Source organism: Hyaena hyaena, unplaced genomic scaffold (genome assembly GCF_003009895.1).
Source record: "Hyaena hyaena isolate Hyena2069 unplaced genomic scaffold, ASM300989v1 scaffold_806, whole genome shotgun sequence".
NCBI classification, from domain to species: domain Eukaryota; kingdom Metazoa; phylum Chordata; class Mammalia; order Carnivora; family Hyaenidae; genus Hyaena; species Hyaena hyaena.
Window position 1 is genome coordinate 197,790 of NW_024081440.1, and position 14,648 is coordinate 212,437.

The following is a 14,648-nucleotide window of genomic DNA, read 5'->3' on the forward strand; positions in this document are numbered from 1 at the left end:
CTGAGCTACCTATGCTAAACACATTTAAACATAAACTGACAAATACTGAAGTTACTGACTTTATGTAGCTTAACAATTTTCAGTTTTTAAAAACACATGGCCATGACTTATAACACACTAATTTGGACCAGTGAACTCAATTATGCAACTTTTGTTTGAGCTATCAGAGACTGCTGGTCTCTTTTATTTCCACTGAGCTAGATGGGGTGTTGACATGAGCCTTCCTGATGCCACTGGGGTCATCACCTGGCACTTATATACATAGGCATTCCAGGGGAATTTGAGCTAAGAGATGAATTCTGAGAACACTGTGTCCAAAATGAAGTTATGCCCAAAGCTATATTATTCTTACTTACACTTTTAGTCACAAAGCCAATAAATTCATTTAAGCTAATTTGGGTCAGGTTTTTAGTCCTTTATAAACAAAAGAACTCTAAGTGATATAATTCCTCTTTTTAGAGTCCCTAAAATGTTATAAAAGGATATAAGAATTCAAAATATTATGTTTGGGGTGAATTCCGTCATTTTGTCACTTTGGAGGAAGAAAAGGAATAAAACAAAAAAAAAATTAAATTAAAAAATTGAAAACTACACAAAGAAATAAAATAAAGGATGCTAGATCCTAGGTGTGTTTTGGTCTGGTTGTTGAAACAATATTGATAGATAAGAAAAAAGGGAAAGATAAGAAAAGAAAAAAAGACAGAAAAAAAGAAAACATTTGAAAAAATGAATACAATAAAATAGAATAAAATGAAATGATGAAAATTTTAAAAATTTACAAGAAAATAAAAATATAGTAGAAAAAATTTAAAGAAAAATCTTTTTAACAAAAATGGAAAACAAAAATAGATTTTTTTTCTCTTTTTGCCAAGTTCTGTGGTTTAGGTTGTACAGATCCTTGTGTTAATCCTCAAATCAGTTTTCTAGGTGTGCAAGATGGTTTAGTGTTGATATGGCTGTATTTCAGGGACAAGAGACACACAAAAAAATTCTATGCTGTTTCGCCATCTTGGCCCCTCTCCCAACAATCTCCAGAATATCATGTTTGGTTATTTCTTATCTTTGAATGTTTGTAGCTACTAGCCAAAGTCATATCTCCTACATATTCTATATGAATTCTGGAACTTAGCAACTACCTACCATTTTCTTATCTTCAATGCCAACACTGGAGCTCAGTAACTGCATGTTAAAAAAGGCCAAAATGCCCAACAATTTAGGTTGCAAATAATCAGCCTAATGAAAAAAAACCACATAAAACAGATTTTATGTTTTATACAGATCAAATTTCATAAATCAACAACAATTTATTCAACTAACATCATTTCTGTATTACCTATGTTAGAATACTGGAAGTAAGCAGTTGGTGAGTTTTCTCTAAAAATATATTATTTTCACCTCTAGTATTTTAAAAATTAGTGAAACTGATTTATAATCACAATGACAAATTATGATTAAACAGTACTCTACAATAAAAAAGCCATGAGATTCTGAATTAAAGAGTGTGCTGGGGTGGGATCCTCAGGATGTACTAACACAAGGACTCAGAGTAGAGAGGATAATCATTTTAAGAATGGAAAAAGACAAAGTGTCCTAATCTAGAACATTTAGAGCTAAGACAGAAAAAAAAAGTACTTTAATAAGGAAAAAATAACCTGTTAGAAGAATGGTCTGACACAGAAGTCAGTATTATCTGAGAGAACACTGATAAAAGGGTACAAGGCCATGGGCATCAACAGTTATACGCTAGGCATCACTGACCATAGCACTTTGGATCTCCTGAAGGCAACAGGATTAATTTTTTTGGAAAGAGGGTCCTAGAGGAAAGGGTATGGGCTTTAAGTCAGCCACACCTGGGTTTGAATCTCAATTTTGTCCTACCTAGCGTGTGACACTGGTTAAGTCACTTAACTCCTCTGAGTCTGTAATATGAGAACACCTATTGCACAGGGTTGTTGTAGAGATTAAATTAGATAACATGCATTAAGCACTGAGAACATAGTAAAGTGTTGCTTCTGCAGCAAGAGTCATTGGGGAGCAGCAGCCATGGCTCTGCTCTACCCTATGGCCGTGTGCCTTAATGAGGGCCACAAGGTGACTAAGAGCATGAACAAGCTGAGGTATAGCAGCTGCCACAGGCGCCTCATCAACCACACCAATTTTGTGTGGCACATGATCTGAGTGAGAGGTGTGTGTCTTCACCCCGTGCAATGGAGCTGCTCAAGGTCTCGAAGGAAAAGTGCAATTTCAAGTTCATCAAGAAAAGGGTAGGAACACACACACATCTGTACCAAGAGGAAGAGAGAGGAGCTGAGCAACATCCTGGCACCCATGAGGAAAGTAGCAGCCAAGAAGGACTGTATCCCTCTCCTCAGTACATAATAAAGCCTTTTTGGGAAAAGAAAAAAAAGAATATAGTATAGTGTTAATTTGTTAATATTATTACAAACTAGGAATAAGAGTACTCTGCAAAGAATATTCAAAATCTTTATAAATGAGCGAGGAAGGGGGCAAGAAAAAGCAGGCGAGGAACAGCAAAGTATTTTCCAACTCTACAGTTAAGCTGTATTGCTTGATGTAGAGGCACCTAATTTAGGTATCTACAGATGACACACACTGGCAAGGGGAGAGAGGAATAGGATGTGTACTAGCACATAACAAAAGCTAGGTGTTCAACATGTCTTTCCATATTAGATATTAGGACAAAGTTTTCTCTTGCCAAGCACAAAGAATCATCTGTTTGTCAATCAAAATTACATTTAATTTGGAACCTTCTGATTTGGTTTAAGACTCAGTTTAGGCTTAATAAGCCACAATTTACTAATTGTGTGGATCTAGCCCATGCTTCATAAATGAAAAGCAGATATTAATGGCACTCACAGTCTGTCAACATTCTAAGTGTAAAGCTCTTGCATTTAGACAGTAATTCGTTAATCTGCCACTCACTAAATATTTATTAGATGCCTAGAATATGGTGCCAGGTATAGGCGTACAAGATAAGCAAAGTCACTTTCCTCCTACTAGCTTACATGGGAGACTAATATGAGTGGAAGACATTTAATATATAAATAAGGCTGAGATAGGTGCTATAAGGAAAAACATCCTTATCATGTGACAGAGAAACATTGGGATGAGGGAGTTTAGGTAGGGTGATCAGAAAACTCTGAGATCTGAAAAATGAAGATTATTCCAAGCAAAGGGACTAAGGCAAAGGCTCTGACACAGGAAAAATCTTGATATTTTTAAAAAACACAACAAAACAAACAAGAAAGGAAGAAAAATGTTGCACGATATGAAGGTAGAAAGGTACGCCAATCACATAAAGCTTTATAGATTTTAAGAGCAACAAAAACCATAAAAGGAATTTAGGCAGGGGAATTATATGAGTGTGTATAACCTACAAAAAGAGCATTTCAAATGATGTGTAAATAACCGAGTAGAGACATAAGGAGGAACGAATGAAAGGAGAGAAGAGTTAGGAGGTTTTATAGTTGTCCCCGAGAATGATGATAGTCACTTGTAAGAGGGTAGTGACAGGAGAGATTGAAAAATATACTTCGGAGATAGACTAGCTGGGATTTGCTAACAATTATAAAGGATGAAGAAACTGGAGGGCTCATGAATGCCTCCCAAGTTTTGATTTGAGCAAGTAGGTAGACAGTGGTACCATTTCCTGAGACAGGAAAGACCAGGAGAGAAACAGGTTAGAGGAGGGAAAATAAAGATTTCTAATTTGAGAATGCTTAATAAGATAGGCAAGTAGAGATGACAAAGAGGAAATTGAAGAGGCTGTCTGCCATCCTCTCTCACCTTCAGATCCATTCTCTGCCCTGTTCTGTACTTGAGAGGCTAACCAGGATCTAACGTGTATAAACCCACAAGTCCAAAGCTCAGGAAAGGTCTGGATTGGAATTTCAACCATGAAATCATCAAAATATAAATCATGTCAAACAAAGTACCAGATGAGAACAGATTTTCTCTCATTAAGGGAAGAATCTAATAGACAAAAAGACCCAATTACATAGTCCTGAATCAATCTAAGATTTAGAGGATCAAGTAGAGGGAAAGGGACAGTAAAGACTAAGAATGAGTAGAGAATAGGGGAAAAAAAAGTATAGTATAACAGATGCCATATGGGAGGAGATGGTCAGTTGTACTGAATACCACTGAAAGGTTAAATAAAATAGGAAAAGAGAAGTGACCACTGGATTTGACATCAGGGAGACTGTTTCTGACAAGGACAAGAATTTTAGTAGAACAGTGAGAACAAAATCAGATTAAAATGAACTAAAGAATGAATAGGAAACGAGAAAGCACACACAAAAATCTCTGAAGATATTTTGCTGACAGACCTTTGAGTCTCTTGAAGGAATGAGGGCAATCAAAAGAAAAAATAGTAAGCCTGAGGATTTATGGATTATTTTTTCACATGAAGTAAAGTGACTGCATATACAAATTTAAAAGAGGGAAAGATAAAAGGGGATAACATATGTTCTAACCTTCTCTTAAATATAACAATGGATTTTAAATATAGTTAAACTGACAAGTTAGTATCTTGTGCCAAAGAGGTAACTGGGGGTCGGGGAAGGGGGGCACAGCACAAATGTATTCCAATCTATAGTTAAAATGTAGTGAAGAAAAATTAATTTTAACATTTTTACCCTACGAAAAAATAAAACCTATAACCATTTGAACACATATAACACTAACATATGGTAATACCTTGCTATGACCATAATTTAAATCCTCAATAGTTCTACAATAAAAATTCCAGCCTGAAATTTAAGCAAATCTCTAGAATCTGGAAAATGCATAAAATATCTATTTCTCCAGTCTCACAATTAAGCTACAAAAAGGCACAAACCAAAAAAAAACCCCACCTAACATATTCCTTACCATTAATTCAGGAGATGTGATTTCTCTGGGGCCCTGATATGGATCATCACTAGATGCAAATGATGCAAGTATTGACAAACCATTGAAAACTTGTTGATAGTGTTCTCCAATACGTAGCAATAATTCATTATGCAATCCTTGGAAATCTTGTCTCAATAGGCTTCCTAGTTCAATTTCTGTTTCATTCTAATCCAAAGACACATTAAAAAAAAAGATTTCTGGAAATAAGTATATTGATTTTAACATACTATTAGTATATGAGAAGTCTAGATCATGTGAGGAGATTTACTGATGGTATTTAAAATTTTTTTTCTTTTTTAATGTCTGTTCATTTTTGAGAGAGTGAGAGTGTGCATAGGGGAGGGGAAGAAAGAAAGGAAAAGAGAGAGGGAGAGAGACAGAGGACCGCAAGTGGGCTCTGCACTGACAGCACAGAGCCCGATGTGGGGCTTGAACTCATGAACTGTAAGATCATAACCTGAAGTGAAGTCAGATGCTTAACCAACGGAACCATCCAGGCACCATTATTGATGGTATTTTTAAAAGGTACTGGAAACGGATTCTAGGGGTGCCTGGGTAGCTTAGTCATTAAGCGTTCAACTCTTGATTTCAGCTCACGTCATGATCTCATGGTTCATGAGTTCAAGCCCTACACTGGGTTACCTGCTGACAGTGAGAAGCCTGTTTGGGATTCCCTCTCTCTCCCCTTGGAATTCTCTCTCTCCCCCTCCCCAACTCGTGGTCATGCTCACACACATTTGCTTTCTCTCAAAAATAAATAAACTTAAAATTTAAAAAGAGAAAGAAAAAGAAAGGGATTCTAATCTCGACTTCTCCAGATACGTCTCCCATGGGGTACAGGTAATGAGAAAAGTAATCAGACTTTATTTTCAAATAAAATTTTAAAAAGTCAGTTTTCTTAAAATATTATCAACTCATTATTCATAGATACATAATTCCTGGAAGAAAATATAATAAAATATAGTGGCTTAGGACAGTCTTTCTGGTCAGACTGCTTGAATTTAAATTCCAGGTTTGTTTGTTTGTTTCTTTGTTTATTTTTGAGGGAGGAGAGAGAGCGTGAGCAGGGGAGGGGCAGAGAGAGAGGGAGACACAGAATCCCAAACAGGCTCTGCACTGTCAATGCAGAGCCCAATGCACGGCTTGATCATGACCTGAGAGATGGATTCTTAACTGAATGAGCCACCCAGGTGCCCCTTAAATTCCAATTTTGTCATTTATTAGTTGTGTTGTGACCTGGACGAGTTACCTAATCTGACCCCTCACTGCCTTGGTTTTCTCATTTATAAAATGGAAAAATAATAGCATCTTTATCTCATTGGGTAACTGTAAGTACTGAAACAATCCATATAAATTGTTTAGTAAGTTCTGACATGTAAGAAAATATTCTATTATTATTGTTATTCTACCTCTACAGGAAAATACTCTATTATTGTCATTCTATCTCTACAATACAGATTTTCTTTCTCAAAACAAATAAACATTCAATAATTCTCATGCAGAAAGAAACCTGCTGCCATATCATGAAACACATGAAATAATTAACATCGGAGAAAATAGCAGTCACATATGCATATCTGACAGTTTCTCCTGTTCTAGTATAGTCTCATATTTTTTGAAAGATATCATTGCTAATGTGACACCAAAAAGAAATATAGGCTATAATTTTTTTTAGTTTTTAAAAAATTTTTTAAAAATTTATTTCTGAGAGAGAGAGAGCGTGAGCAGGGGAGGGTCAGAGAGAGGGAGACACAGAACCCAAAACAGCCTCCAGGCTCTGAGCTAGCTGTCAGCACAGAACCCAACGCAGGGCTCAAACCCACGAACTATGAGATCATGACCTGAGCCGAAGTCGGATGCTTAACCGACTGAGCCACCCAGGTGCCCTTAGGTTATAATTTTAAATTTAAAAGCAACTAGCAAAATACTGAGCCAAATTGTAATCAGAGCACTAAATAACTAAACAATACACTAACATTATGCTACTGTTCAGACTGCCTCTTCCTATAATTACTTGCATATCATCAGTCAATGAATAGCTCCAATTAATTAAAAAGTTTAAAATGAGGGGTACCTGGGTGGTTCAGTTGAAAGGACATGTGACTCTTGATCTTGGGGTTTTAAGTTCAAGCCCCACCCTAGGTACAGAGAATGCAAAAAAATAAATAAATAAGCTTTAAAAAAATTTCTAAGGGAGTCTTGGTGGCTCAGTCAGTTAAATGTCCATTATTTCAGCTCTAGTCATGCTCTCACTAAGTCAGTGAGATCAAGACCTGTGTAAGGCTCCACATAGACAGCACAAAGCCTGCTTGGGATTCTCTCTCTGCCTCCTCCCTACTTGCATGTGCACACATAGGTCTCTCTCAAAATAAATAAGTAAACTCTAAAAAAAATCCTAAAATGAAATGAGCTGAGAACCTGATCCATGAATGGATGATTATCACATACCATTATAGTGAAATTACCCAAGAAAATGACAAAAAAATAATTCTATTTAAAATGCCCCTGTTGGCCTAAAACAAAGTGTATTTACATGATACTATTTGAACTTATTTTACTCTAGAATGAGCTAAAATTATCAACCCTCCTTCCTACAAGAACATTAGAACAGCTTTCCCATAATGCTAATTTAAACAGAAGAGTAAAATACATACAAATATTCTATTACCTTCAGATAATGAAGGGCACGTTCTAATTCATCTTTGGAACAGGAACAAACCAAATGAGAAAAAATATATTTGAAGTTATTTATTAAAATTTCTCTACGATTGACATTTAACTGTTTTCCTAAAGTTCGAATGAGAGCAGAGGCTGCAGGGCTTGCTTTGGCAGCAAGGTCAGGGAGCAGAACTTGTAATGTCCTCTGAAAGAGAAACACTATAATTACTGAAAAGTACATTTGTCCAAGTAATAACACATTCACATTACTTGTGTGCAAAAATATTTTAAAATGCCAAATTTGGAGTTCATATGTGACATATCTGAATTCAGAACTTACTATTTATTCATTCAACAGAGATGTACTGAGCATCTACTATGATTCAGGCACTATAGATAAGGCTGCAAAAAAGTAGGCAATGTCCCTGATGGCAGAGTTCACATTACGGCTAATTAAAAGTATAAGCCAATACATACGTAAAGAAGGTAATTTCTCATGAGTATGTGTTAAAATATACTCATGCTCTAAAGGCAGAAGTTCCAAAACCATTTTAATGCACCCACCATCCTCAAATGGCAACAAATCTATTTCAATTTTGGTCTCTTTCCATTAAGATCTTATTCATCAAATACACAATTCCAAACACAAAATGGTTGGCCTTTCATTTATTCCATTCAACATGAATCTAACGAACACCTACTACATGTCAATCATCATAGGTACTAGAGATGTAAAAGACTCAGGCCCCTCCCCCTCAGAGATGCTACACCTTACTTGTGTTATGCCTTTCAACTTAATATTAATCCTATAAGACTGTATAACATTATAAAATAGTCTACAAAGCATTAACAATTATTATATTAATGGTTCCTCAATGGTCTACAACCCAAATATTAGACATTTCTTTTCAGCTTTGTTTAGTTTTGTACTTAGAAAATGTTGCTATAAAAAAAAAAAAAAAAAAAAAAAAAAGAAAATGTTGCTATAAACACCTGTACTTTTTGGTTCCCAGAGTGAAATTACTGAATGAAAAGGTAAGAATATCTTTATGATCCTTACTGTATACGATCATATTTCCTTCCAGGATTTGACCAATTTACAAGCAATTTAGGTTTGATAAAATATAATAATGTTGTAGGGAGAAATGCTCAGTTATGATAGTATGGATTACTATTACAATTTACAAAGAGTAATGGTAACTTTGACTTTGGGAAAAGGTAAGAAGAAGATAATCTACTTGATCTTTCCACCTTCAACCCTAATGACATTTTAAAGGTTTCCCAAACCACTCCCTACTATAAACTTTGTTATCTGAATTCACATAAGATCATATATACCAATAATTTTGTACTATTTTGCTCTAACTCCTTAGGGGTAAAAATGATATCAGACTGTGCATTACCAATGGAATGAATCATAGCACTAAAGACATAAGGGCTCAGTCAGCTGAATTGGTTAGCATTAAACTTTCAGGATAGCAAACCATATAGAGCAATAATTCTAATTAACATGAGCTTAACTTTTATAACATAAGTAATATCATACCAAAGTCAAAAGAAAACATATAAATTTGAAAATCTAGGATCTACATGCTTCAGATTCTCCTTAATATAGGACTAGAATGGAATAAACACAAAATACTGAACTGAAAACAGTTAAGTCAACCACACTTTGCAACTTACAGTAAGGAAACGATTAAGATCAGGAAAGTCAAAAACATTGGCAATTTCAGACAAGGTATTTAAAGCCATTTCTCTCTGGTGAGCCACATCTTGTTTCCGCATCTCAGCATTCTGGCATGGAGTACTAGGAAGTGCTGTCATTTGACTGGAGTGGAGGGATTCTACTAAAAACTAGAGCAAAACAATTTGTTAATTTTCACACAAAGAAGAAAATTTAAAGACTACTTTCTAAGCTAACATTAAGGATAATATCAGTACCCTAAACACATTACCTGAATTAGCTCATTTGATTTCTGTAACAGTCTTAATGAAGTAGATGATGTCATGATTTCCCTTTTACAGATAAAGTAACTGGGTTTAGTTAAGAAATTTAAGTATCTTGTTAAGAATTACACCCCTAACAGGGCAAAGCCAGTCTTTTAAGATATCCCTAACTTTTCAGCCATGAGTTGAATCAACCTTTTTATTTATATGCTTTTTATTTTTGAAATAAAACTGTCTTTATTTGCTGATGACATGATGTACAGAGACTCCTAGAAACTCCACCAAAAAGTTCAGTAGATAAAGAACTAATTAATAAATTCAAAAAAGTGGCAGGACATAGAATCAACATATAAAAATCAGTTGCATATCTATACACTAACAAAATATCCAAAAAAGAAATAAAGAAAACAATCCCATTTAAATAACATCAAAAAATAATAAAATATATAGGAATTAATTTAATCAAGAGTTGAAAGACCTACAGCATAAAAAGTGTAAGATTTTGATGAAAGAAACTAAAGACACAATAAATGGAAAGACATCCTGTGTTCAAGGGCAAGGAGAATACTGTTAAAAGGTCCATACTACCAAGCCATCTAAATATGCTACTATAATTCCTATAAAGATCCAGTGTAGAATTTTGGATATTCAGTGAGATCCTTATCAAAATTCTAATGGCATTTTTCACATAAATAGCAAAAAAAAAAAAAAAAAATCCTACAATTTGTACCGAACTTCAAAAGTCCCTAAATAGCCAAAGCAACCCTCAGAAAAAACAAGGCATCACACTTTCTAATTTTGAACTGTACTACAAAAGCTGTAGTAACCAAAAGAGTATGGTACTGTCATAAAAACAGATACATAGACCAATGGAACAGTATCAGTTTATTTTTCAGAAATAAACCCTTGTATATACTATCAACTAATATTAGACAAGGGAGCTAGGAATACTTAATGAGGAAGGATAGTCTCTTCAATAAATGATGTTGGGAAAACTGGATAATCACATGAAGGAAACTGAAATGGAACTTCTAGAGTGCCTGGCTGACTCAGGTGGTGAAGCATCTAACTTTGGCTCAGGTCATGATTTCATGGTTCCTGAGTTTGAGACCTGCATCAGGTAAGCTCAGCCCCATGTTAGGTGAGCTCAAGCACCATGTCAGGTAAACAGAGCCCTGCTTCAGGTAAAAATACAAGCCCCACTTTGGGTAAGGCCCACTTCTCTCTCTACCCCTTGTGGGATTCTCTCTCTCTCTCTGCCCCTCACTCACTTGTACCCCCCCCAAAAAAAGAAAGAAAAAAGAAACTGAACCTCTATCTTATACTATTCACAAAACTGAACTCAATGATTTTTAAATAGATTTCTTTTTTTATATACATATATATCTTAATTTTATTTAAATCCAAGTTAGTTACATATAGTGTAACAATGATTTCAGGAGTAGAATATAGCAATTCATCACTTACATAGAAACTTAAGTGCCTTATCCATAACATCAAGCCATAAAAAGTTTATCAGTAAAAGAAAGGCTAAAAAAAGAAAAGCATTTTTTAAAGTTTATTTATTTTGAAACAGAGAGAGAGCAGGGGAGGGGAAGAAAATCCCAAGCAGGCCTCGAGCTGTCAGTACAGAGCCCAACTTAGGGCTAGATCTCAAGATCGTGAGATCATGACCTGAGCCGAAATCAAGAGTCAGATTCTTACCCGACTAAGCCACCAAGGCCCAAAAAGAAAAGTATTCTTTCCTTTAAAGTTTTATTTATTTATTTAGAGAGAGAGCGAGCGCACACATGCACATGTACACTCACATCCATTCCACCAGGGGAGGGGCAGAGAGAGAATCCCAAGTTGGCTCGATGCTGTCAGCACAGAGCCCAATATGAAGCATGATCTCACGGAACCATGAGATCATGAGCTGAGCTGAAATCAAGAATTGGACGCTTAACCAAGGAGCCACCCAGGCTCCCCAAGAAAAGCATTTCTTAATAGATTACTAAGAGAGCATAATAATTCAACATATTACCAAAAGATATTCCCCTCTCCCATTCACAATATACATCTTTAGACCAGGATCATAAAATATACAACTTATAAATTTTAGGTTCTCTTAAATAAACTGAATATATCTTTAAAGCAAGATAAATAAAACATATAAATTTTTTTTTTTTTTGCTTTTCTGGGGTGTTTTTGTTTGTTTGTTTGTTTTTTAACTCTTGAAAGTATTGCTATTTCCTATAATTAAAAACAATGCTGACTCTCACCTGACAGATGGGTTTCTTATACTGGCTGAAAAAGTTTTGCAGTTTAACACTCTTAGCTGCAACCAGAGCTCTGATTTCCGTGTATGCTGCTCCAGAGACAGATGCTGACTTGGATAATAAACAATGCAATAAGTGCAAAAGTGCAAAAGGTACCAAGTCTCCTTTTGCTGCCCTAAAAAATTTTTAAAAAATTATCATCAAAATCTCAAATACAAATGGAAATCCATAAAAAGATTCATGTTGATATCACATTTTTTCTATAATATTACATCTATCATATTACCATTTTTAACAACTAGCCAATAAAAAAGGAAGTATACAAACACTGCCAAACATACCTTCCAATATCCCCTGTTGTAAGAATCAAGGTATCCTTCAACTCATTATTTCTTGAGATTTGAGCATGTGTGTATGCTTCCTTCATTCTTAAGACAAAAAGCTAGAATAATAAAATTAATTAGTTAAATTAGTTTAGAGCCAGGTTAATGAAGATACAAGTGTTTAAAAATAAAAACTATCAACCTCTTTTATAAATCCATCTTCAGAGTCCAAGGATTCCAATATATGCTTGATATTTCCACTAAAAGCCACTCTAACATCCTTGTCTGGATCTTCCATTAAATTTAATAAAGTTCCAAGAACTGTTTTTACATCTGTTTCATCTTCTCTAAATTCAAGGTGCTTACAAAGATGATATAAATTATCTATGAAAGCTAAAAGGCGAGAGCATATAGTAACTAATACATCAAATATCAAAGTTTTACAGTAAAAATATTATCAATAAACAATATACAAAGAAATCTAACTTGCTTATAATGTCAATATTTCAATTAGTATGGCACACAGAATTGTGGAAGACTACTATGAATATTTACAAATTTAAATTTACAGTCAATAAAAGTTATAAATTTAAATCTAAAATAAATTCTAGAATTAAAAATTTTAACGTTTATTCATTTTTGAGAGACAGAGAGAGTGTGGGAGGGGCAGAGAGAGAGGGAGACGTAGAATTGGAAGCAGGTCTAGGCTCCAAGCTGTTAGCACAGAGCCTGGTGTGGGGCCTGAACCCATGAACTGTGATCATGACCTGAACCCAAGCCATATGCTTAACCCACGCACTCCAATTCTAAAATTTTTTAAAAATTCATTTATTTGGGGGAGAGTACAAGTGGAGGAGGGGCAGAGAGAGGGGGACAGAGGATTGGAAGTGAGTTCTCGGCTGACTGACCGACAGCAGCAAGCCCCATGTAGGGCTTGAGCACACCAACCTTCAAGATCAAGACCTGAGACACTCAATCAACTGAGCCACCCAGGGGACCCTAGAATTTTTAAGTTATAAAATGACCACTTAGATTTTGTAGATCATCATATTTTACAGAGATAGACTTAAAAAGCACATTTCACTAATCTAAAGAACTATGAACTAACGGCAATCATAGCTTTACTGTTAATCCTGTATTACAAGATTTAGGGAGTCCTAGAAACTACCTATTATAAATTATTTTGAAAATTTGAGAACAAGTTTCAACTTTCTACCCCCAAAAAATGGATCTTCTAAGTATCTGTGTAAATCTCATGCTCCCAACAAACTTATACACCATCATCATTGGAAAAGTGGCTATGAAGATACAATCTACATATAGTCCTGAGTAGGGCAATGTTTCCAATTATTTGAAGTTCCAAAAGGTCCAAGGTAGTGGCAGCAGACACATTAAGAAGCTTTCCCAGTCTCCCTAAAGAAGATAGGGAATACTGAACCTCATGATATGGAACCAAACACCAGGTACGCCCAAGTAGGCTATCAAATCACATGAATATTTAGAAATCCAAAAATTTTCCCTTGTTAGTGCTGTGATGCAGTCTAATACCAGACCACTTATTTATAAATAACCATTACATGAACCCTTAATCTATCAAGTAAGTCTAATTTTTTAAGCCTTCAGGCTAATTACTGATTTCAAAAAGAGAGTTTAGGGGCACCTGGGTGGCTCAGTTAAGCATTTGACTTTGGCACTAGTCATGATCACAGTGAGTTTGAGCTCCACATTGGGCTCTCTGCTGTCAGCACAGAGCCTGCTCGGGATCCTCTGTCTCCCTCTTTCTCTCTGCCCTTACCCTGCTCGCTCGCTCGCTCTCTCTCAAAAATAAACAAACATTAAAAAAAAAAAAGAGTTTGAAGAGGTTTTAAAATATTAAATAAATCAGGGGCACCTGGGTGACTCAGCTGGTAAAGTGTCCGTCTCTTGATTTCAGCTCAGGTCATGATTTCATGGTTCGTGAGTTCCAGACCCACATCAGGCTACGTGCTGACAGTGCAGAGCCTGCTTGGGATTCTCTCCCTCTCTGCCCATTCCCACTCTCTCTCTCACTCAAAAATAAATAAACTTAAAAAACAATTTTAAATTTAAATAGGTCATAACAAATCACTCACCAAGTTTCACTGGGCTAGGTGTTTTTTTTTTCAGGAGGAAAAGAAATGGCTTGCAAACAGAAGCTTTTAGTCGTGAAGATGAACATTCATGTTGAGAAGTGACTTTTAGGCTCTTACAGAGTAAGTCAATCGGTCCATGTTGAGAGAAAGGTTCTGTTAAAGAACTTGTCAAATGAAACATGCCATGAAGAGTACAGACAAGTTGACCAAGAATAGAGGCAAATTCTTTTTTGACAAAATCAGAATCATCTTTGACTTTATCTCTGGGGAAAAAAAAAAAGGTACTGACTAAACCTTACTTAATTTTATGGTCTAAACAGTCTTGCTTAATTTGGGGCAAAAGTAATGGTAAGACAAATTCTAGAAGGAAGAAAACTTAAATTCTAAAACTAAAAGCAGCATTAGCTGTATATACTCAGCAATATACATATATTTGC

At 35.4% G+C, this 14,648-nt stretch overlaps 1 protein-coding gene and 1 pseudogene across 2 annotated transcripts in view; one reads left to right on the plus strand and one right to left on the minus strand.

Annotated features, from left to right (window-relative positions):
• Positions 1-14,648, minus strand: part of ATR (ATR serine/threonine kinase) — a 101,187-nt gene that overhangs the window by 67,281 nt on the left and 19,258 nt on the right. For both annotated transcript variants that reach the window (XM_039219315.1, XM_039219316.1), the window contains exons 10-17: positions 14,212-14,474; positions 12,303-12,493; positions 12,119-12,219; positions 11,781-11,952; positions 9,256-9,426; positions 7,583-7,777; positions 4,894-5,079; positions 1,141-1,233 (exon numbers count right to left, since the gene is read on the minus strand). In XM_039219315.1, the coding sequence (XP_039075246.1) occupies positions 1,141-1,233; positions 4,894-5,079; positions 7,583-7,777; positions 9,256-9,426; positions 11,781-11,952; positions 12,119-12,219; positions 12,303-12,493; positions 14,212-14,474 (1,372 nt within the window). The remainder of the gene's footprint in view (positions 1-1,140; positions 1,234-4,893; positions 5,080-7,582; positions 7,778-9,255; positions 9,427-11,780; positions 11,953-12,118; positions 12,220-12,302; positions 12,494-14,211; positions 14,475-14,648) is intronic.
• Positions 2,044-2,379, plus strand: LOC120221758 (annotated as a pseudogene).